A 25,335-nucleotide genomic window follows, 5' to 3' on the forward strand; every position below is an offset into this window, starting at 1 on the left:
ACCCATCCCCCCCCCAGAGATGAAAGTGGTCTATGTAAATTTCATCACCTCACCAAAGTAATATTTTCACATCAGCTGATACGGCTAGGACAGACCCAGCTCTACCTCCCAGAATTAAGTGTTTCTTTATCACCTATTGAAACTTCATTTTGGTAAATATATGTAAAGCCTTTGTTTTCAAATTTCAGTTAAGTAAAAGTTTAGAATACATCCCCCTTCCACTATTTTTGCATTCAGTTGCGGTATCATCTGGCATCCTTCTTGTTCATTCACAGTGAAAGTTGTCAATTTTGTTGTCCCTGTTGCTATTTCATTTTATTTTATTTTTCCATTACAGTGCTAGTTTTGGTAGGTTTTCAGACAAATATGGCAGCAGACAAAATATTACAGTGCTTCATCCCACTTTTTCCACATATTTTTACACTAGAGTCTGAAACTTCAGGGTTACTTCATTGTGATTTTAAATGATAGACAAAATTAGTCCATAAGTTTTAGGTGAAAGTAAAAGATGCATTGTTTTTAAATGTGTCTACATTCAAAAATTATTTAATCTGAAGAATGGGTCTTGGTTTTGTATTTAGCCACCCTGAGTCAATACTGCAACTACAGCTGCAGGTTTTTAAGGGTTTGTCTCACCACCAACTATGTCCATTTTGACATTAAAAATGCCTTCCTATTCTTCTTTGTAGAACAACTGAAACTCAGACTTAATAGGGTAAATATACATCTTTACGTTTTCTTTACGATTATCCCATTTTATATCTTTCAATTTCTTCATCTGATATTCTTTATACGATATTCTTCATCTTATATTCATCTGATATTGTGTCTGATGTTACAGCACCCAAATGTCAAAAAATATTTAGCCTTTTCACCTCTAGATATGAACATTGTGCTGGTCTATCACATATAATCCCAATAAAATACAATTAAGTTTTAAAGCTATCAAATGTTGTAAAGATTAATAAATTGTGCAAGGCATTACAAATTAGTGATAAAACTTGAAAGTAGAAATTCATAATGTGTTCAACAACTTCCTATGTGATTTGGCAAATAAAGTATTTTCATTCAACTTCAAATCCTATCTTACTCTTATTTTGAATTTCAGTGCCAAAATTGAACTTTGTATTTGTTGGATTGATTTACATTCATCTGTGATCAGAACATTTCGTTTATAGTGAAGAAAGGAAACCCACCCTAGAAATTATGGCAGGCCACTGTAACATCTAATCAAACCTCTCCTATGCTCCAAATAGTTTTTCAGCTTTCAAACATGGAATTTGAAAGTCTTTTTTTAAAGTTGTTTGTACAAAATGTCTTACAATAACCAATCTGGATTGTTTTTCTTACATCTAGGTTCTCACAAATGAGTTTATATGAAAAAAAAATGTTTAAAAGGTTTAAAATAATTTAATATATTTTAACATTTTTGTCAAATTTCACATTCAGTAGCTAAACTGGATACCTACCGCAAATATCCATTGTCCAATTCTTTCAAGTCAAGAAGAGCATTTCAAATGTACAGGGCTATTTAAAACCCTCCATCACAATATTGCATATCTGCATTATGTTTCACTGGTGCATGACGATATGTGACTTTGAGTTGCATTATCACCTTTTTACCTGTCTGGAACTGCAGCAATAGTAACTTGATCTCTAGCCAAGCCAGGCAGCCACTGCCTTTTTTTTTAGTGATGTCATATATTTTTCTTGGATGACTGTCACAATTCAGAGAAGCAATATATTTGGCACATATTCTGTACTGCTACGAAATGTATGTAAATGCTACACAAATGTCATTGCGATGATTCAATAGTAGCACTGTTTTTTCTAGTGCTATGCTTTCCAATTTGTCTGTACTGATGAAGATTCACTCACATCTGCATGCCGAAAGCTTTGAAAGGCTGCTACAGCAGGTTAGCCCGACCTAATTTTAAAATTAGCTAAGGCAAAATATGATTTGAACATTTGAGGACACTCAAAGACTGTGTGTGTAGGACATAGAAATTTCAGTCCAAGATGTTCATATAGAAAAGGAAAAAAATAATTTGATCCAAATACCAATGCAGTATAAGTAAATATTAGAACCACATGTTGCTTAGTGTCAGAACAATTTTCTGACTCACAATTAAAAACTGAAACATAACTTATTAGGCCATGTGTTCTGGTAGGACTTCTGTTTCAGAGGAAAGATCTGAAAAGGAGTAAATAAGTTTGGAAAATGAAAAATCTGGTGCATGAGTCAGACAAAGAATGATATTTTAGGTATCGGACATGATGACTGTGAAAAAATGACATTTAGCACTGCTGAAATGTCCTTGTTGACTATGATGAATTAAATTACAGATATGTGCTTTTAAGATTCTGTGATCAAACATATTATCATATACATGTTATTTGAACTGATAAGTGGCTAGCATCCATTTAAATGGGAGGGAGAATTAAATAAAAACCAAAATGGGGGAAAAAAAAAAGCAACAAAAACCCCCAAAACAAATCCAAAATAAATGTAATATACCGTAAGCAAATCAAATACAATCAAATGCCTTTTTCATCATCAAAAATAACAAAATGACTAAATCAAATTTCAGTTCAATATGTCACATAGCAATTGTAAAATAATACATAATGCTTTAGCAAATATACAAATATTGAAGTTCCTGCTCTTTTGCAAAGTCAAGTAAGCACAGTTGTCTAATTAGAGACATTTCATAGTCTCAATGTAGCGAAAGGCAACATTAGTCATGTATTCTCATTCAGGTCTGAGAAGCTTTTTCAACCAACTGTTACCTCTTAAAAGTATATGGTTATTCAATGCAGCTCTGGTTTAAGTGGTGGGAGATATAGTACTGAAAACAATGAACACTTTTGCACATACCAGTCCCTATATTTGTTGTTTTCTTGATTGATACACAGCAAAACTGACATGATGCTGTTACAAAACTCAACATAGATTGTAGACCCATTTTTAGACAGATTTGTCTGTGCGGATTGTTTGATTTAAAGTGACAGTTCAACAAAACCAAAGGTACAAAATGAAAAGTGGATACAATGAACATTGATGCCCTTCACATGGGTGTTAAACCTGAGTTCTGGTTTGGAAGTGGTCTCTTTTTGTGTGTGTTGATGATGATATTGTATTTCTGTCATACTGCTTTTGAGCATACACTTAATGCTTATCTGTTGAATGCACAAATTATTTCACAGTTTGCCGTCAAGTCTCGAAATGTGCCCCCAGCCCCTGCGTTGCTTCATCAACAAGCAAATTCCTCAAAGTTGCCTAAAGTCGGGTGACGAGGTAACATGTTCGGCGTGAATCCGAGGCTGTCCGAGTGACTCCGGAGGGTGTCACATGTGCTCTGCAGGAGAAAAAAAAAAACAGAGTAGGGAGGGGGAAGCAGGGAAGATGAGTTCAACCGGGTTAAGGGAGGAAGAGATGGCGAAAAAGGAGGAAACCAATAAGTTGATAAACAGATAAAATCGAAGTGAAAGTTGGACATAAGAAACAAAGAGAACAAAAAAAAATAAATCAAATGTGGTGAGGGGAAATTAATCAAAACCAGAAAAAAAAAAAAAAAATAGACCAGATGATTATCATTGAGACAGACACAAGGGCAGGATATTTCATTGAAGATGATAAATGACATAAACATATGCAGGGAAAGAGAAAGTAACGAGTTTGGATTTGGAGATGTTACATATGTAAAGGGGTGGTGGTGGGGTGAAACGAACGAAAGCAGGGAGAGGAGAAAGAAAACAACATATTTTTAGTCGTGTTTTTGCACTAACAAGTACAACTCTAAAGCTCTAGGAATTTGACACAACAACATACTGTATGTCTGCATTTCCCTGAGTACAGAAGAACAAATCCTTTAGGTAAATGCAGATACAAGTCCTCTCCATGAATCAGAATATCTTAAAAAAAGGTTTAATTCAATAAGTGAAACTCATCTATTATACATATTCATCACACATAGTAAAATATTTTTAGCACTTAATTCTAATAATTTAGATGATTATGATTGATAGCTAAAGGAAACCTTAATTTCATTTTTTTTTATTTCAATATTTCATAAGACCAAATTAAAGAAAAAAAAAGATATTAAATTCTTAAACATCTACTGAAAAGTATGTCCATGTATTTGTACAGTAAAAGTGCTTAAGTCTTATCCATGGCTCTATTTTCATTAATTACCACATTGGTGTTGAATGTGATCAGCATGCGGCTCTGCTGACATGTTAAGGAAGTCCATGTTGCTTTGATAATGGCCTTTAGCTGCACATTCAGCCTTGGCTCTGGTTGTCTCTAATCTTCATCTTGATAATAATCCATAAATGTTTTATGGGGCTTAGATCAGGTGAGTTTGATGATTTGCATTTTTTTTGTCTAAATGAAATGCAAAATTGACTTTTAACTGAAATGGTGTCTGGACCACTGATCCAGAGCCCAAACAAGACACTTCTGATGTTCTCTAGTTCAGGAATAGCAAAACACAGCGGTAGGACATGTTCTGGATGCGTTTACATGTGGTTGCTATGACTACACCGACTAAAGCTGCAGATCATGCCTTGTGGAGCTCTTCCTAATTATTGCTTCACAATATGAAATTTGTAGTTCATCCTCTTAGAGTGGTGTGTCAATGACCATCTGGACATTTGTCGGGAGACGACTGTAATTCTGAAAGATATAACATGTCATAACTATGTCATAGCATTTCAGGATTAAATGTCCTTTTTACTGATCATATTTAAAATTCTAATACTCTATAAAGAAAATACAGGGTTTGGGGTTTTTATTAGCTGCGAACCGTAATCATCACAAAGAGAAACACGCATTTGAAATATATCACTTTGTGTCCAGTGAATCTGTATAATACATCCCTTTTTGAATGAGTCAAAGGCTTTAAATTGTCGATATTGTGTATTACTCTGAAAAATATTATTCCAGCAACCACCCTCTTGTAAATCAGGCAAACTCATTGCATGCAGGCCTGCGATAACGTCACAATGTGATGATCTAGTGATGTTATCTGGCACAAGCCGGAAATGCATTGCAGCTGAATGGACCTCTGCACTGCAGGCAGACAAATGGGTCTCAAGTGGCCCGATGTTTTGCACAACCGAGTAAATATGTGTTTTATTTTCACGCGAGTGCTGTACTTTAACTTATGTGGGGAAAGCATCATTATTCAGTGGAGGGAGCAGGTTTTGTACTGTGCAGAGAGTAAATTTTAGAGGCACTTGGAGAATCCAACCAACTCTGTCTCTCTTTGTGAGCCTAAAAACACAGACACTCTTCATGACCGACTTGTCCTGGCGTAGGAAAAGATATCAAAAAGCTCACCGGAGCTGGTTAATCACCCCTCTCTTTGTGACTGCCAAATAATTATTTAATAACCACTGATGCATGGCATGAATCTCAGGTATGAATGAAAGAGAGGGACAGCATGGGAGGGAGCATCTGTTATTAATGGGGTGTGCTACCTGGGGGCATGATTAGGCGTGACACCAGGGCTGGTTGGGTTCTCTGGAAACTCCTGGAATAGACATGATGAAAAGAAAGATGGGTGAGGGTGATATAAATGAAAATAAAAAAAAAAACAATGTAAATGTTATAAGGTAAACTTTGAGGAGAAACTGCATTACAGGGTCTCCACAAACTAAATTTAAAGCTTTTTTTTTTTTTTTTAATGAACGACTGACTACTAACATCCAGATGTGCTGATGATCAATGGGGGTAATGAGAATTCAGAATAAAACATCCATCCATCCATCCATCTATCCATCCATACACCCATCCGGGGAAGGGTCACAGTCTAAGCAGGGAAGCCCAGACTCCAGCCACCTGGGCCAACTCCTCAAGGGGAATCCCAAGGTGTTCCCAGGCCAGCTGGAAAACAGTCTCTCCAGCATGTCCTGGGTTTTCCTCTGGGTCTCCTGTTGGTGGGACGCGCCTGCAGCACCTCACCAGGGGAGGATCCATGAGGCATCCTAACCAAATGCCCGAGGCACCTCAGCTGGCTCCTCTAAGGGTGGAGAAGCAGCAGTTCTACTCTGACTCCCTCCCGGATGACTGAGCTTCTCACCCTATCTCTCAAATCCAATTGGAGATGAAATACTTTATGTGTAAATGGTGATATGACAATGGAATTGTAAAAACAGACACAGTGCAAATGTTTGGACACTCCTTGGCCCAACTTTTGCATGCCACAGTGCTGAACAGAAAAAAATATGATAGTGATGGTTTCTTGCAAGGTGACCACATGACATACGTGCCTTGCAAAATATTAAACACCTTTGGCCTTTCTCAAAATTTCTCATGTCACAACCACAATTTTCAGCATATATGATTGGGATGGGGAAATTCAGTCTCTATGTGTGTAAAGCTGTTGGAGATAAACCTCCAAAGTCTGAAGGTGGTACCTACAGGGAATGGTGGCTGTGCAAATTATTAACTCAGGGGGCTAAACACAAAATGCATGCCACCCTTTTCAATTTTTTTATTTGAAAAACAAATGAAAACATCCTTATATCATTCCCTTCTGCTTATCAGTTATTTACTACTATGTGTTAATCTGTCACATGTACTTCTCATAAAATGCATTGCAATTTGTGGCTGTAACATGACAAAATGTGCAAAGTATAAGGAGTCTGAATACTTTTTCAAGGGAGTGTATATGGAGCTAAACACAAAAGATAAACAGTTTAAAAAGCAATTAGAGGGCACTAAGCAAATGCTCCCTCCCCCACAGGAGAAATCCATTAAATTCAAACTTAAACAAATTTCTTCTTTAGTGTACTGGCTCATGCCCATTATATAAACAGCATCTTCACTCTGTCGAAACACAATAAACATTTTTTATACACATTTCTCACTCTATAATAAATCAGTTCTGAACCCTAGCCAACCAAGCATGCACAAGCTAAAATTCCTCATGCAGAAAATGAAAAAAGGTTGGACACAACTTATTTTCCGTGCCATGTTTCTTGGTTCCCAAATGTGACACGCACTGCGTTTTCATGTATTCTGAAAACTGTTTGCCTAATGGGCAGCGGAATAAACTCAAGGACAAAAAATGGTCACATGTAAATTAAGTTTAATGAAATTACCTTAATTACAATGACACTCAAATAAAAGAACAGTTTTAGCTTCGGTAAGGCTGAGCTTTTTCTGACATGCTGAATATATAATATATTATATATATATTATTATTATAGATACATGGCTAGTAACATCTAGATGATGATTTTATGCTATCAATCATGAGGTGGGTGGAGGTTCACCTGGATACTGCATGGTAGATTTGGCTTCCACAAAATTCTGTGATTTAAGGAAAATCTTTCCCTTTGCTCAAATGAGATAGTTGACTCTGAAAACAACACTAACATAAAAGGCCAATAAAATCTTCAAATCTATTTTAATAGCTTCCTCTCTGCCTTCTTGGATGTGAATCTGCTCTACTGTTCCTGCCATATTACAGGGAAGCAAGAATGTTTTCCACCTCTAAATAAACTTAAATTACATATTTATTAACACAGGAATATGGACTTTAAAAATAAAGAATAGTGCAAAAGGAATTGGTGTGAAACTAATTGTGACAAGAACCATAAACTCTCTGTGATAATAAAAGGCTATATGGAATGAAAATTGCTGAAGTGATTGCTGGTAGAGCCTTTAAATTGTACTTTTTGAAATTATTAGTCCATGACTTTTGAGGTGAGGTTATGCTGAGAGGTTTAAGCAGTAACTACCTTAACTATAGTTTATGCCTCTTTTGGAGTCTTAATTTAGTATGGTGCCAGATTAGTTAGGCTAAAATCCAAGCAGGAACAATATCAATACTGAGGCAGTAGATCACTATTTATGTTTCTGTACAAAACACATGCTAAGACAGAACATATAATTCCTTTCTGGTCAAAATTACAATCAGTAAATTAGCTTTCTCTTGAGCATCTTTAAAATTTGTGTTTTTTAAACCACTTATCTCACATCAGGAAGTTTTGCTTTATATGTTCTGTTCTCATCTTTTACTTCACACCGGTCGCTGGTAGTGTACTCTTCCATAACTCCATAACCAATGCAAAGAATAACTGTTTTTTGTGAGAAAGAATTTTTAATGCCATGCATGCTTTGTGAGTTATGAGAGTTGTCCACTGCTGCTAAGATATTTGCATGCGTATTGCTTTTTAACGTCTGAAGAAATAATTCATAGGTAACTCTCAGATGCACAGTTGCTGAAAAACAAATCTGAAATATTATGATTAAATTATAAAACATACACCATCTCTGAACTCGGTTCATGCAACATGTTCACAGCAGTTCACAGAAAGAACAGTTCACAGCAGTTCTTTCTGTGAACTGCTGTAGGGGAGAGAAGGTAAAGTGGAATGCAAGCTTAAATCGAGCTGGCACGTCTTACAGGAGTGTGACTGAAGGGTATCTGCTTGTTCTGCCTCTATTACGGAATTATTACCATTACTTATATCATTATTGGTTTACTGATTTAAGAAGTCACTGAAATATGAGAGGAGGGTTTTTTTGCAGATTAAAAAGCTTGCATTTGACTAAATTTTCACTTTTTACAATTCAAATGATTGTCTTTTGTGGAAAAATATTTAGATTTATTTTTTGTTGTCTTGGAGAGTTGACCGTTTTTCTTTTCACCAAGAAAGATACTTTTTTCAAATATCTATCAGCAACAAAGCTTTTTAGCTTCTTTCCACAAAACCCCCCTGAAAAAACTGTCTTTAAAATGTATATAGAGCACAGGTATGTGAATTTGAGTGGGTTAGTATGTTTTGTAGATAAACATACCATTTCTCCCAGATGTTCATGATGTCATTTGATAAGGTTTAGTCTTTTCTGACTATGTGACACTATTTAGTGTTGTAAATGTGAATAGACATTTTGTTGTTCTTTAGCTCATTCAGTGATACATGACCTTCATTTCATTCAGACACCTGCATTCAGAGAGAACAAGAAAAAGTAATTACCAGATTGTCGCTCTGACAACGCTGCGGCCGTTTCTTGCGCACAAAGTAACCCAGAACCTTATCCTTAAACACCTAAAAGAAGGCACACAAAAAAACACGATTCACAAGACTTAATGATTTCAATATCTGTGAAAAGATTATTTCTGCAATCCCACTAAGATTGAAAACGATGAGCACTGCAGTTCTCAGCTGCTGCTGAAGAAATGTCACATTTAGCAAGTTGTGTTGACATTTCAGGTTGCTTTTTTGCAGCAAGGCTTAAAGCAACTGGAACTCATATTCTAAAAAAAATGTAGAAGTCATGTGTTTATTGAGTGCAAATGTGATTCATTTGTCAGATGAATTCATATAATAAAACTGCTTTGATTTTTGTCTATATAGGTGTAGAAGGTGGCCTGTGAGGTTCCTTGAAGTCTACAAATAAAACGTCTGACTAGTGTTCAGTTGATATTTTTCAGATTTCATAGTCTATTGAAATAATAACAGAATCCTTGGTTGTAGTGTTTTTGCGGTCTGTGTTTTTAGCTGCATCTGTTATTGGATCTTTCTCTTCTTCCTTCTCATTTTTGCCAGTTAGATCAGTTATTACATTGGTTATTTCTTCATTTGACTGCCTCATGAAGTTTCCACATTTGCATTAAAAGTTCAGCATATTTGTGACACTTGAGATATAGCCTTAAGAGGCAATAAGGAGCAAGAAGCAATTAAGACATTGCAGTTTTAATCTCAGCATATAAAAAGCTCAACTGTAATCACTAAAGGAAAAAAAAAAAACTTTTTGCTGCCACAGTATTCTCATTTTATTTATTAATGCATTCATTTTGTTCATATAGCTCAGGGGTAAAAAGTTTATTTTACAAAACTTTGTGAAAGTTCAAGTCAAAGAAAAAGAATTATGCAATGTAGATTGAAGTCTAGGATTTTGCTTTAGAATGAACTTTATAATGCATTACGTAATAAGTTCCATAAATGCACTTTTAAAGTTTTATTCATTTGGGAAAGATACGAGGATCCTGGTCTGTTTTCACATGTATCAATCACTTCAGATATGGCTTTGGCTTTATTTCACCTTGAAATATTCAATATTTTACTATATATCAAGCTGATAGTCTTATACTCCATCCTCACAGTTTTGAAAACCATAAGCACCAAACTTCACAGTGGCTCTTGTGTATCATGTTCTAAATTGTTAACACAAAACCTATTCTTCATGCTGTTGTATTTCTTCTCTCGTCTCCACTTCTCATGTGGACAATTTCGTGCTGTCACATGTGCGAACAGCAGTTGCATGTTTTCCTTCAGTTCCCACTTTTTCAAGCATAAAAATGGCTTTAGATAACAACTACAAGGTCTATAAACTGAAGAACTGAAGGTTTCACAATATGATTCTAGAAGGGAGCAACATATTCAGCAGATGACATAACATCAGGAATGAACAAAAAGCATTCAGTGCGTCAAAAGAGTATTCCCACTCTTTAAATGTTTAACCAATCAAAATCTGAACATGTATAAAGTATGCATTTATGTTCCCTGAAACAACTAAAAAGAATCTACTGAAGTCCAGTCAAATGTCCCCTTATTAATAAATAAACTTCATAATGTATGGCCAGTATCAATCCAGATGTTCTGTGACGGTTTTAGAGGTTTGCTTGAAGTCATCAATGAAAAGTCTGAAGAAAAATAATGAAGCTATATGAGAAGCTAAAAGAAGGTTTAGGTTATAAAAAAAATCATCCTAAGCTTTGAACATGTCAATGGTCTCAGAAGGGATAGATCAACAGTTCCGGTGGGAGAAACTGTTGACCACTATAAGTCACGCTCTGAACAGACTTGGCCTTACTGCCAGAGTGGTAAGAAGAAAATTACTTTTTAGAAAGTAGTGAGAAGTTACATCTACAGCTTCTGTTACAGAGAATCAAAAATACAGAAGATGGTGATGTGGTCAGGTGAGCATTATAAGAGAAGAAAAACTGCAGAGCTCATCACACTGAACACATAATCCTAGAGAATGGTGTTGGCAGCATTATGCAAGGATGATGAGTTTCTTCATCAGGGACATATAATCAATTGAGATCTAAAGGGTAGATGTATGGAGCTAAACCTCTTTAATAGAAAATTAGAGATACAATGGAATGGTTTAGAACACAGGATAGTCATGTCTTAGATTGACTGATTCAAAGTATAGACATACAGTCAATTGAGAACTTGTCATAAGGTTTAAAAAAAATGTATGTTAACAGATGATCCCCATATAATGCGACTAATATTGAGGGCAAAAGCTCCTGCTTCTATGTGAAAAGTAAATGCAGATATAGAAACTTTGTGTTGATATGTCACATAACATCCTATAAAACCTATTGAAGCGTTTAGTTGTAACAAGAAATGAGGTGGGACATTTTAATTACTGGTGCATTTTCATTCACAAAGTTATTGTTTGGTGGGCTCCCTTCTTTTTTCCTGTCCTGTAAGGATTCTGAGGGACAGCCAATTGGTTGTAAGTATTTTGCAGATTAATGTACTGTTCAGGAGTCATAGATATGTAAATACTAAAACTTGTAATGCATACTTATTTTTTTCCTTGTGAAACTTTGTAGTGCAGCCAACCTTTGTGAGACTACCTTGTACATTTCAAAGGGATTCTCTAGGTAATATAAAGTCTACATAAAATAAAACAAAAATAATATCGCACTGAACCTTTGTTATGACAATAGTTCCAAAATACATATGAATAAGTAAAAAGGCCAAGTTTTTACCTCGTATAGGTAGTCGAATATTTCCAGTATTGTTAGAACACTGGCTCCAATGAAAAGCCCCATCTGACCTCCAATGTCACCTACAGAGGAAGAGATTAACAGATATAGGCAGGTACACTAATTGAACAATGGTGCATGAAGCCATTCCCATTGCTGTCACATCTAATTCCCTGTATCTCTGAACAATCTGAACAGAGTTGTCAAAAGTGTCCACGCAGGCCCGGTTTCTCATCAGAACCAGCCTGCTGTCCTTGGAAGAGCATCAGATTATGAAAATGTGTTCAGCCTATCTGCGAGTTCAAAGAGGAACCCTCAAAGCACCAGGCTCTGATGCACAATGTGAACTTTGTGCCAGGGATCCGCTGAGTGCTGATACCAAAGTCATGCTGTTTTTTTTTTTTTTTCCCTCTGAGAGAATAGGGAACTGTGAGAGTCTTACCGAGAAGCCCTGCAATTTCATAGGCCTTCTTCTGCTCAATTTTCTCATAGTTTAGAGCTTCAAAGAAGATGTCCAACACCAATATATTTTCTCTGTAGAGAGGACAGACAAGAGCATACCCAGCACATATTATATCCTGTGATATATAACATTACATCAGTTTATATCTCACATTTACCTGAGTAAGATTCTTTCATTATTGTTACATTGAAGGTGAACGATGGAGACTTGGCTCAAAATGCATCAGGAAAGAAAAGTAGCTGACTAAATACTTCACTGATACTACATAATACTTACCCAATATACTGCTCAGTTTTGTTGAATTTCTTAGCCAGATATTTAGCAGATGCCTTACTGGGGATCTTTACCATGGACAGCTCCTTGCCATAGCGAGTCATGTTGCAGGGGGTCTGACAGACACAGTAATCGTTGTCTTTCTCTACCAAAAAGTCTGTGGATGATCAAAGTCATTTAAAAATATTGCGATCTATTTGAAAACAAAGAAAAAAAAATCAAACAAACCTGCACACAGTAGCTCTCAGTTTGTGCTAAAAATACCACGGCACGTAACAGAAATATACTCGCTGCCATCGTTCACTTTCTATGAAAGCAAATAATGACTGAAGCCATATTACTGGAGAGAACAGGGAAGGGGGGGGGGGTGAATAAAACTGGTGCGATTTATTTGAGCTCAGCGAAGCACAGTCACATCGCAAATCTTCATAATGGAATTTTTAAACAATAATTTTATTATTTTGCTTCAGCACTATCTGAGAGGAAAGTAATTTCTGAAGCAACATAAGTACTATCTTAAGCCTGGAATATGCTCATGGCAAACCTCCTGAGCTCTGGGTTTCACACATTGATCTAAAAAAAAAAAAAAAAAACATACTCATGCTGAACACGATAAAATGTGCGGGCTTACCTAAAGCTGGGTCAGCACAGTCTTTATATTGCTCAGGTGTGCAAACTGTTGAAGTACCTATTTGGAATAATGTAAACGTGAAGCTCATTACTTATTTAAGCACCACAGGGGGGAAAAATGATTTTCACAAGTCCCAATTCATACCGGGCATGTGAACCATTCTGCAGTTGCAGTTCTCCAGCAGGTACCGGGTTTCACAGTCAATGCGGCATGCGGTGATGCTGTAAGTGGAGAAGAATTCTGAGTCTATCGGTGTGGACTTGCAGTCTCCCCAAGGTTGTGGGAGGTACTGAAGCTGAAAGAGCAAACAGCACATGTTTTCCCTCAGTACGTCGTCTCACAGGATTACACCAAACAACAAAAAAGAAACAGAAGCCCAGTGCACAGCCGAATAAGTACAACAAAAAAAAGAGGACGAGCTCACAAAACGCAACACGCATACGTACACAGAAAAAAAACAAAACAGATGTCTTTAAATAAAAATGTGCTCTGAGACACAGGAGGTAAAAGATTTGCAGTCAGAACTGTATTATTGCTCATGTGTCGCAGCAGGCAGACATCATGCAGAACATTACTGATGCAGGTTTGGTTTCTGGCAGGGAACAGAGAACCATGGGATTAGAGACAGTCTTAGAAGTTGAAACTTGGATAGTTTTGACAGGACACCACAAACTATGGACAGATTTTGTATCCCTGACAGTAACTTAGTGTTTTTTTTTTCTTTTTAATTCCTAAAAACTCAAAAACATTTTTTTCCAAAGTCATAATGGAGTAATATGCGTCTTTTGAGGAGAGAGAGTAATTGAATACAATTTGGAGTAAGGCTGCATAATAACAAAACGTGCAGTGCTGGGAATACTTTTATAGATGCACTATAAAATCACATTCAAATATTGAGTTGTTGATGCTATAGTGGGACAAAATGTGAAAAGGGTACTTCTGCTAGACTCTGTACATTTATGAACCTAAAGAAAACTATAACAGAACAATAGTAATTTTGTTCTTATGTATAATTCAGGCTTACAATTGCAGTGATTTGCTCCATTTATGTTTGGCTCAGTGTGTCTGTAGTCCATTCAGATCTTCTACTTCTATTGTACTGAAAAAAATACTGACATCTAACTACCAACAAGATTTTCAGTTCCCTTTCGATGTTTTTTTATTTTTTTTTCCATTGGAGCTAATACCAATTTCATGGCAAAGCAATGCAACGAGAAAAAAAAAGTTTATGCATATATGTATATATAATCCAATTTGCTTTAGGACTTTGAATTTGCAGTAGCTTTTAATTGCAACATGGGGCCGACCGGCAATCAGTGCCAAAAGCTTTTTTTTCCTGGCAAACGTCTCAGAAGAATTGTGTGCTATTGTCACATTAGGGTCAAGTGAAAGTCTCTATCGTATCCAGCAGCTCTAACCAGGCCAACTCCAACAATCAAAGGGTCATTTAGTCAATAGGGAGCGACGGAGATGAAGTGCAGTTCACTGATTGAGTGGAGCTAAACCTGCAAACATGATTAAGCTTTTATTGAACTCCCTTTCAAACCCACAGTCTTTCAGATGTAGACATGCACCAGATAGAACCACCCCCCCGGCGAGCAATGTACTATTCCAGACCAGAAGGCAGAATCCTCACAGGGGGTAAAACCTAATGAATCACACTGTCTGATCCTTTCAGATGCTACAAGGCAGAGCTTCTATAATGCGCTCAATTGAGATATGCGAGCAAAAATAAAGACCTCACGTTGACAAAGCTGTACATGAAAAGGAAGGGGTACAACCGAACAACAAACAAAATTTTAATTAGGATAGAGACTTGGATATGTAACTTAAAGGAATGACACACATTAACTTCTGAACAGAGAAGACAAAGATGAGGAGGATACACAGCAGAAACTGTTGCACGTAGTTGCTTCAGCCACACAGAAGGGTGAACAGGCGGGAGGCACATGAATCCATTCCTCGTAGGGAGGGTAAAACAGCGGACAAAAGAGTGGAACTTAACAGGTGTGGAGGAACCAAACGACATGGTATTTTGCAGCATGCAGCAAGCCTAGTCACACATACACTACCCTCTGCTCTTGAGTGGAAACGAATGTTTGGAAGCCAGGGGCGACCCCAAAGCCCAGCTCATGGAGGAAGGGAGGCTCTGACTGAGAATGAAGCTGCACCTTTATGCCGGCCTCATAGGATGTCTCGTCTAGGGTGAGGGGTGAGGGAACACAGCCCACATCATTATCGAAATCAAAAGGCAAGCAACACTGAGGTAAAGGGCAGAAAGGGATCAGTCGCATCAGGCAAATACCCTGTAAAAGTGAACGTCCCGAGCAAAAAACTCTGTAGGATCCATTGTAAAGTAATATTTTCAGTGGAGGTGTTTAAATGGCAACCAGAGGAGGAAGAGACATGTGATGAGCTATTATCTAAATCTTTCAGATCATAGGAAAGTGGTTTGATGATATCCTTTAGAAGTTTCAACTTCTACATGTCATGCAACACGTTGGCGGGGTTAGCCCAAAATTATGATTGGTGTGATGCATTCAAACGATTGAATTCAACTCAGTCCCGTTTCACGATCGGGTTTTAAAATCCAACTCCTCTGAAAAAGGAATCACAAATGAAAATATGGAAATCACGTCTCGTTTACCTTAACACTATAACATTGGCGGCATACTGTACTCATAGCATAGGACACTTACTGATATAAATGTTTGCCAGACTTCAATGATAACCTAATTAACGCATCCATCTTTCAACACATAAACGCATCGCTGCTATGGCTGCTTGTGTCATGATTATTAATGACTAATCTATGCTCTTTTGCTTTCAGGATGAAACCCTGCGATGGTGATTAATATACCCGATTCGCTTCTTGATGACAGTTGAATGATGGTAAACTTTGAGCACTGATGACATTTAAAAGAAGAAAATGAGAGAGTCCCGTTTTTCACCTCCAAAACAATTCAATGCATAATCTTGTTGTGGTGTCCAAGTGCCAAAAATAAACCTCAATCATCCCATGCTATTCTGCTCAAACAAGACAGATTTTACATTAACATTTGGTCCATGCTGATGAAGCAGCCAAGCTGATTAACTTTCGGAGCAAAATCATTCAAATCTGGCTTCATTAATTGCTAAGGAAATTAATTTGATTAACAGCTCAAGTATCCCTTTACTTCACTAAAACTGATTATGCGCTAGAAATTTTAATGAGCCAGCAGCAGAATGCAAAAATACAGTTGGTCATAAAGCGTAATTATTATAATCATTGCGAAATTTAAAGCTCTTTGTAGCACCACTGCAATTTTAGCATAAGCTTTTTGTCTTTTCTGTCCCTGCGTCTGTCTGAAAACGAGATGATCATTGTTTGTCTTGTGTGTTTTCCTAGAAAAGAGAAAAAAAAAGACACATGGGGAATCTGTACTATAGGCAACATCATATAAATGCTGTAGAGTTTCATTAGATTTGGATTGGAAATCCATGTGTTCTCACTGTTATGACTATCCATGACGGCCCGTTCGATCAATTCAGGCTCCAATATAGTTATTACTTTTCATCCTTCACTGACGGCGGTGGGGCCGGGGCTGTCGTGCAAATTTTCCGCAGTCAACAAACCCTGCCACAGGCGTTTCTTCTCGTCATAAAATTGTGCCCTTAAATCAAAGTCTGTGCAAAATAGCTGTAGGTCATTGCTCTCATAAAAAAGTACGTTTTTAGAGCTGGTGGAAGTGGAAAACTAGTCATCATAACAAGAAGTCTGCCAGGTTTTTTTTTTTTTTTTTTTTTACACCTTTCCCTCAAGAAGTTATTCAAGTATTTTCAGATTTTTGTTATTTTTAGCAGGAGATACTGTAAGATGATGTAAGACATTTTTTTTTTCTTTTTGAAACCTGCAAATAAAAGCACTTTCAAATAAAACATGCTGCGCATCACTTTGTAAATTCTGACAGGTTTCGCAGCGATCAAAAAGACACTTTCATATTTTTCCTCCTTGGCTAAAAATAGAGGACTTAGTCTGAGCAGCCATATATTTTTGCATGCTTTGCAGTCCTAAGTGGTTTTGGCTCAGTAAGGAACATTACACTCATATGCTTCCATCTAATCATTACTTGGCCCTGCTCTGTCAATAATTCTTGGCTGCTTTAATTCCCCAAGTTTCATTTAGTGAAAACCGCACCAACTCCACTTTCCGCAGAGAGGGTAGATCAACGATCTGATTTTGCTCCATGCACTGTCACACAGCGATAATGGACACTAGCTGGCAAACATTTGGGGACAAACACTCAATGAGGCAGAGCGGGGGGGAGAAAAAAAAAAAAAAAAAAAAAAAAAGAGGTTGGAGGCTGATTGTTAGGTACCAGTTGCTGCTGACATGACACAAAAGTTTGAAAACCAGGGGCTACACCGAATCCCAGCTGGTCAATGAAGGGTGGCTCGTCCTGGCTGTGGATCTGAACCTTGATGCCTGCTTCATACGATGTCTCATCTGTGGATACAGCACGGCAGAAAATATAACATTTACGGCCATCGAAGGGAAGCCGCTCTTTGGGTGCTTTTTTTCCCCCCCAGTTTCAGCACTCAGTGATTACCAGTTTTTGCAATAATAGTGTTTTAAAACCTTCTGGGTGAAGCAATACCAATAAAACTGTTGGCGTGTTAGTTAATTTTAAATAGATTTACAACCAGTAATGTCCCTGCATATACTAATAGAGATTTATTAGAGCACACTTTATTGAATCTACTCACAGTGGTGCACCTGGAGAAAAAAAAAAAAGGAAACAAAACATAAGAAAACAATACAATGCTACAGATGGAATTTTCTCTTTTCAATTGTTCTTCTAAAATATTAATATCACTGCAACAGACCAACTGAAAAAATGTTGTTTTAGCATATTTTGCAGTCTGTTTGTATTTAGACCTCCTGAACTCTTTCAGGCTGTGCTTCTATCGGTGTTTCTCAGCTATGGATGGGGATTTTTGGCCATTCCTGTGTAAACGAACGGGCAATCTGACTATGTAAACTCAGTCAGATTAGATGAATAGCATCTACAAACAGCTTTTTTGAAGTCTTTCCACGTATTTTTAATTGGATTTAATTCTGAGCATTGACAGGGCCATTCTGACACATGAATATGCTTGAATTAAACCATTCCATTGAAGCTTTTTAGGTTTGTTGTCCCGCTTATGTCTTCAGCAGCTTCTTGCAGGGTTTTTTTCTTAAGCATTGCTCTCTATGGGTCTGTTCTCTGTAGGTTTTGTTTAGTGGTATTTAAGTAAAGGGAGGTGATCATAAATGCAAGCCACACAGTTTTTGCTTTGTTAAAAAAAAATTGAAAAATACAATTTCCCTTCTGCTTCAATTACATAAGATCCCAATTAAAAACACAGAAGGTTGTGATTGTCACACCATAATATGTGAAAAAAAAAAAAAATCAAAGGGCGGGAACATTTTTGCAAGCAATGGTAGATCCTCTATATGGAGAGGTTTCCGTAAATCTGTTAACCTGTTAGTATAAGTAAGAACAGTGTTTAAAGTTGCACTGACCTGTCTCTCCCCAAACAGGCAGGTATTCATCCTGCTGGATATCCAGCATGATTTCCAGGCCATTCCCTGTGCCTCCTTTCAATGTGGTCAGCAGAGGGTTGCCATCTAACCCTGAGTTGAAGGTGTAGCATTTCCCGTAGCGAGTGTAAATCTGTAAACAGAGAACACCAAAAAAATCCCCAAAACGAGAATGAGTATGAGTAACAACCTCCCCACAGCACCACTGCAAGCTGTGCACCAGTACAAGATGTATTACATGTCAGTGTGTAATTGTGCAGAAGAGGTAATCATTGCAGAGGTTTTCTGATTACCAGAGAAAGAAGCATTGGCTTTGAACAGGCACTGGTTTAGGAAATTAACAAACGCACCTCGGTGGCAGCAACAGCCATTTATTTTTACCCAATTTCACTCCAAAGAAAAGTCGTCCCCTGAGTGATTTATTGTAAATATAGTGTTTAAACATCATTGAATTAGAAACACAGACAGAAAAATCTATCCGACCATGGATGAAACCTCTATCTAGGATCGAAGCAATGCCAGAATAGTACAGCAGCTCTTAATATTTAATACAGAGTCACTGCTGGTATTTTTTTTTACACCAAAAGTCTTCCACATTCATAGAGCTTTTTCCTCAGAGTTTGTGGATGATTATGTTGTTTGAATAATACTTAAAAAAAACCCAACTTATAATCTTTAGAAATAATTAACATGATACTACTGATATGCTAAAATGTTACATAAACAAATGACGCAGAAGTAGTGGAACTAACTTAAAGAAATGATGATCCAGTGTACAGGGAGCATTAGCCAAATAAAAAGGCAATTATTATCAACTTCCAAAGGTCACAATATTAACATCAGCAAATTGTTCAGCACAGAGATAACATTCTTTGGAGTATTGATCTATGGGAACTTGAAACTGGCCCAGCAGAGACTGCACTGTTCCTAGGACCATCCTCAAAGCTTTCTGCACTTCAGAATGGTACTCCATCTGCAATAGGCCAACACGAGCGCCCTGCACAGGACAGTGAGAGGAGCCGAGAAGATCCTTGCAGCGTCCTTACCCCCTTGTCTGAGGTTTGATTCAGAGCTGCTGCAGGAACAGAGATCTCAACATTGTCACTAACTCCGTAAACCCTCTCCGGGTACATAAAATCCAAAGCTGAACAAGCATACAGTAACGCCACTTTCCTTGTTAAATTTAATTGTGCTAAATTGGTGCTGCTGAGATTATGCACATCACATCAATACACCTATTTTATATTCCATCTATTTTATGTCTTTATCTAATTGTGGTTTATGTGTTTATAGTCTTCTAACACTAATCTGTCTGTTGAGTGATGATTTGAAACAATGAAACACTGTCTCGTTTTATACGCCATAATGAAATTACAACTAATTGATTTGACTGAAGCTGAGAAACGCCACAAACCCCGACTTTGAATCAGTTTTTAGACAGAATCAAAGTGCAGAACTGGCTGGCAACACATATTACAAAATAGTAAGCATTTACAGCATGCCACATTGCAACAAATAGCAATGTTTGTTGTGATGCCGTTGTAAGCTGTTGAGAGTTCACAGCAAATAAGCATACTGCAACAGGACAACTATGAAAAAGCAGTCACTACAGTAGTTCTACACACACATTTGAATCTCATGAGCAAAAAACAAACAAAACAAGTGATCTACTGAAACATTTAACACAAAATACCTTTGCAGAAACAGGTTAATCATATCATAAAAGCATAAATATGATCACTGTTTTATGAGGTATATTTGTTCAGTAATTTAGTAACACACAAACTGGCCAATAACATGGCAGCAACTCAGTACATTTATTCATGTGGTGAGAAAAAGTTGAGAAAGATTAATATTTATTATAAATAATATGAGCTGATGTCTTGTTAACAGATGTTTTAAGACCTCTGTCTTACTCAAAAGTAGGGAAATAAAACAATCGCTGTAGAAAGTTACAACAAAGTAGCAACATTGACTCCTATTTCCAGCTTATTAAATAATGAATTCCAGTGTGTTGATTAGAGCCATCCAAGTATTAGAAGAGCTCACAACACCATAGAAAACTGTAGAACGCTCAGACAGTGGCTTTCAGCCATTCATGTATCTTTAGCACTTGTCTAAATCAACCTCACATCAGGAAAGACACAAACTCCAGCTCTTGGTAACTTTTCATCAGTTATCCTCTGTAGCGAGGCTGTGTTAAAGGGTCTGCTGGCGGAAACCCAGGCAGCTGGGCAAAGTTGATCTCCAGAGATCAGAGTCAGTGTTCCGTGTCCGACTCACACAGACTTTCGTGCAGCTCAGACAGATGCTGTTCGACAGAGCTCTAAGCCTTTTCCCACTGCAGGCCATATAATGAGGTCTGCTAAGTGACTCGAAACCATCTAACTGGTGAGTTTTAAAAATTTTACACAGCAATTTAAATAAAATACCAGGGCCAGGAAGTCACACTTCAGCTACGACAAGAGACGCTTCAGACACGAGCACAGCTTAAATACAAAATATGGCTGTGTTTGGCTATGAAGATGGATTTTTTTTTTTTTTTATACAGTAGACGTTCTGCACTGATATTGTAAAGTAACAGTGAAGATGTTGCAGCCAATTGAGATCACTTGTATTTCAGATATCAAACTGGTTAAAGCTGTCACTGTCACCTGTTTTGGTTGTTAAGACGGGAACACTGATCAAGTTTCAGTCACTAAAAACAGAGTTTGACTGTGTAGCCTACTATGACCCTACAGAAATATGAAAATTTATATGAGACCCTAAGCATAATTTGGAGCTGGAGACAAAACTTCACTAATAATATTCAAATTCAAACAGACGCACCTTGTTTCATGGTACATACAGCAGTACTCTTAACAATTTTGATGACATAAAAATATTTTGATTTGCTCCTTCCACATTTTTCACTTCCCATTGTTTATAAAACATATGTGGAAGTAAATTTAATTCTAAGACCTGATCATCTGTTCCGGAGGGTTCTGTTTAATTGGTTGCACTCACAAGGGAACATGCTGGATTTGTTGCAGCTACAGTGTGCACTAAGTCTGCAGTGAAGAAAGTTTTTCTTCTCTATTTTTTTGCACCATGGTTTAAAATCACTGTCTCTGTACAATCTGTAAAACCTTATTTTGCATGGAGTATAAAAAAGCGACAATGTTGCTGGGGATATTATCAGTAAATTTACTGTAAATTATAAGTCGAGGGTGAAAGATTTGAAATTTGCTCTGCTTGTTTTTGTGCAGTAAAATTTCTTCCAGCTGTTTTCACTTCTTAGCCGCATTTTCTAAACAACACGTTGCTCCTCCATCAGATCAGTAGAACAACTCCTTAGACCCAATCCACAGCTACATTTGGATTTTACGGTTGACAAAAAAGACAACAAAGTGTCTTTATTGGTAGTAATTAGTAAATTATGTATACCAAATCTATCAACAGTTAAACATGTTGCTGCATTTAAAACTCTCCCAAGCTTAATACTGGGGCTGTCAAAGACTGAAGAGTGGACAGGGAAGCAGGACTAGTTAAAGCCTGAAAAACAGCAACATTAATACTTTAGATCAGGGGTGCCCAAGTCCAGTCCTCGAGAGCTACCATCCTGCAACTTTCAGATGCATCCCTGCTTCAACGCACCTGAATCAAATGAATGGCTCGTTACCAGGCCTCTGTAGAGCTGATCCCAGTCTGTTGGAGTAAGGATACTTCTAAAAGTTGCAGGATGGTAGCTCTTGAGGACTGGACTTGGGCACCCCTCGAGAGCAGGATGGTAGCTCTCGAGGACTGGACTTGGGCACCCCTGCTTTACATTGTTGTCCTACTGCATTACCCAACTGCCTTTTAGCTTAAGGTTGCAATGGCCCAACAACCTCAAAAGAGCTGAATTGATGTTTCCATCAATTACAAGTCATCCAGATCATTAAGCAGCAAAGCAGATCCAGACCATCACGTTACCACTATGACCGACTTCCTTCGGGATCATCAAATAATTTTTGGTTAAATGTGAGATGGAATTTTTTTCTCCAAAAGTAGGTTTGGTACTCTACCATTTATGTCATTTTTACCCCAGTCACTTTCTTATTGTTGAGGCATTAATGATGGCCTGAATGGCAGAAAAAGAGGCTTACGGTGCTTAAAATAAGTTATGAGGGTCTGTCTCTTCTGGGAAAGCTCCCCACTGCTCAGTGTTTTCTAGATTTGTGGAATGACTCTCACTGTGGTTCTCTGGCACACCAAAGACATAGAAATAATGATGTGTTGCACTGAGAGATATTTCATCCCTATTTATCTTGTCAGACAGGCTCTATGTAAGTGAATTTCCTGATGCGACAGGTCTTGCAGTAATTAGGTCAGGCTGCTGAAATTGCACTCAGTTTTCCAAAAAGGCTTGCTAATCAGAGTTAATTTATTATTTAAATGGACCTTAACAAGTCTAGTTTGCAAAGCTTTATTTCCCCCTAATATCTGAAATTACCAGAAGAAAACTGCTTTCTGTATTTATTGATGCCGTCTTTATCTGGAAATAAAATTGTTGGATTATCTGAAACAACGCAAAATCAAAATAATTTTGAAAGACGAATATCCTTTTTTTTTTTACATCAACAATGTTTATTTAAGATGAAGTGCAAGCTAAAAAAAGTTTAGTTTTTAGACTAAGAAAGAAACAACTCAAATAAAAAGGCTTAAAATATTCTAAATTGCACAGAAACAATTCAATGCCACGGGGCTGTCTCGTTTGTTAATTTTATAAAATTCTAAATTAATTCACATTTTCAAAGAATTTTAAAAGTTAATTTTAAGTACTCTTGATAAAGGTAACCATTTAAAATCTGCAGTCACAAGTAAAGCTGCTGCTGAAGCCATGGAGGAACTTATGCAGCATTTTAGTTCATTTATACCTTAGAATCCAGATCATCAAAAATGTATGTTTGCATTAGTTATATGACTCTGTGCCTTTTCCTCATACCATATAGATATTTAATTTTAGAAACATTTTTTATAAAAATTTTGTATGATCCCTGATTTATTGACATTCATGCGTTCCAAATTTTCAGTGACCACGGTTACATAAAACATGTTTAAAAAATTGACATCCTACATGGAGACGATGACTGTGGGCTACTGTACCTGTTTTCTTAAGAGGCTTTCCTTGAATGAGAAACAAAAAGTTTAAGAGGAAAAACAGGACTGGCTTTTGTTTCACCTCCGAAACATCAACACCTCAAAACAGCCTGAGAGAAATCTTGTTCTAAAGAGACTTTGTCAAATAAATTATTAATGCACCTTGCAAGCAACACTCATACTCCACACCTGGCAAGCACCATCCTTCTCTTTCTACATACAGTGCTGAAGTTTTTGTAGGTGCAGGTCTCCCCTCGAAACCTGCACTCCAGCAGCATGTCCTCCAGCTGGTGGCTGAGTCGACTCATCATCTCTGTGGTGTTGACGAGATAATCAGGGGGCGGGGTGTAGTTCTGGAAGTCCAGCAGACCCAGGAGAGCTGGTTTATGGCTTTCTTTCAGGATGGACAGGCTCCTTTTTATCACAGTGTGGTTAGGATACATGAGGTCCATCCAGTAACCGCTGTGATACAGGTCGTCCTTAGTCATACTAGATGCACGAAACACGTTCTTGTTGCAGAAAGTGACTGCTGGGAAGGACATATTGTGAGCCCAAACCATGTAGATCTTTGTGACAGCAGGGTAGGACATCAGGTAGAGGATCCGGTTCCAGGACCAGGTGCAGAGAAGACTTATGCAAAGAAAGAAGGCCAGAGTCCAGATGAGCTGCTGTGGTTTCGACTTGTTCGGGCAGAATATAAACTTCAAACCATGGATTTTGGTCCTCCTGATGAAAGACACAGTGATCTCTTTGAGAGGCGTTTTGAGCCTGCTGGACGTTGCCTGTTGGACGGCACTCTCCTGGGCATCGTTTGGTTTGTTTGGCCCCAGGGCGACTGATTCAGATGTAGGTGCTTTGACCATAATTGCAAAGGCAAGTGTTTCGTGATCAAGTGCAGTTTCTTAGCAGCCCTCGGCAGACCACAATTTACTCCCAGTGGCTTTCACAATCATGTTCCGTTTTATGTGTCAAAAATTCCAGCTAGCAGACACTGAGGTCTGAGTGCACAGCGGTCTGATAAAATCAAAAGAAGAGTGCTCCTTTTAGAAGGTAAATTTGATTTACATAATGATTCACTTATGATAAATACAGCTGAATCACTCCGGAGATAAAAAATAATCAGCATAACTATCACCAGTCCTTCATCAAGAGATAGACGGGCGTGATAATTGCAGATGTGAGCGACGACTCCACTCCCAGAGGTAATCACTTTGAGAAGCCGGAGAGACTTACCTCTCTGTGGCTCAGATCCTTCACTCCTCCATCTCCCTCTCTCCAGTGCCAGACAATACTCACAGATTTCGGTTGTCTCTGTCTCAGTGCAGCAGCTGCCCAGAACTCAACTCCTCCTTTTTTTCCCACACAGTCAAGAGATGCTTTTCAGCCTGTTGACTTGAAGCCCGCAGAAGGGAAAATAAAGCTTGTTGCCCGCCCTTTTCCACATGCACTCTCCTCACAGTCGCATGGAGAATGAGGTGGAGCCAGTGGATGAAATTGTTTTCCTCTGGTGATGAAGTAGACCTCCAATGGTACCGAGAGG

The 25,335-nt window shown here is 37.7% G+C and overlaps 1 protein-coding gene across 2 annotated transcripts; it reads right to left on the reverse strand.

The window, feature by feature from the left end:
- Positions 1-1,770: 1,770 nt before the first annotated feature.
- On the reverse strand, positions 1,771-24,944 carry LOC106905665 (acid-sensing ion channel 1C-like). 2 transcript variants are annotated; one of them, XM_014970602.2, is made up of 11 exons: positions 24,017-24,944; positions 18,657-18,807; positions 17,470-17,597; positions 13,256-13,406; positions 13,112-13,168; positions 12,484-12,637; positions 12,187-12,278; positions 11,748-11,827; positions 8,995-9,066; positions 5,485-5,537; positions 1,771-3,359 (listed from the first exon to the last, which is right to left on the reverse strand). In XM_014970602.2, the coding sequence occupies exons 1-11, from the start codon at positions 24,656-24,658 to the stop codon at positions 3,281-3,283; spliced, it is 1,659 nt and encodes a 552-aa protein (XP_014826088.1). In that variant the 5' UTR covers positions 24,659-24,944; the 3' UTR covers positions 1,771-3,280. The 2 variants fall into 2 exon arrangements, with proteins under 2 accessions (XP_014826088.1, XP_087870806.1); XM_088014680.1 differs by having other exon boundaries at positions 23,978-24,944.
- Between the last annotated feature and the right edge of the window lie 391 nt (positions 24,945-25,335).

The sequence above is a fragment of the Poecilia mexicana genome, unplaced genomic scaffold (genome assembly GCF_051168715.1).
Source record: "Poecilia mexicana isolate PSO_F unplaced genomic scaffold, ASM5116871v1 scaffold_17, whole genome shotgun sequence".
Lineage (NCBI taxonomy): Eukaryota > Metazoa > Chordata > Actinopteri > Cyprinodontiformes > Poeciliidae > Poecilia > Poecilia mexicana.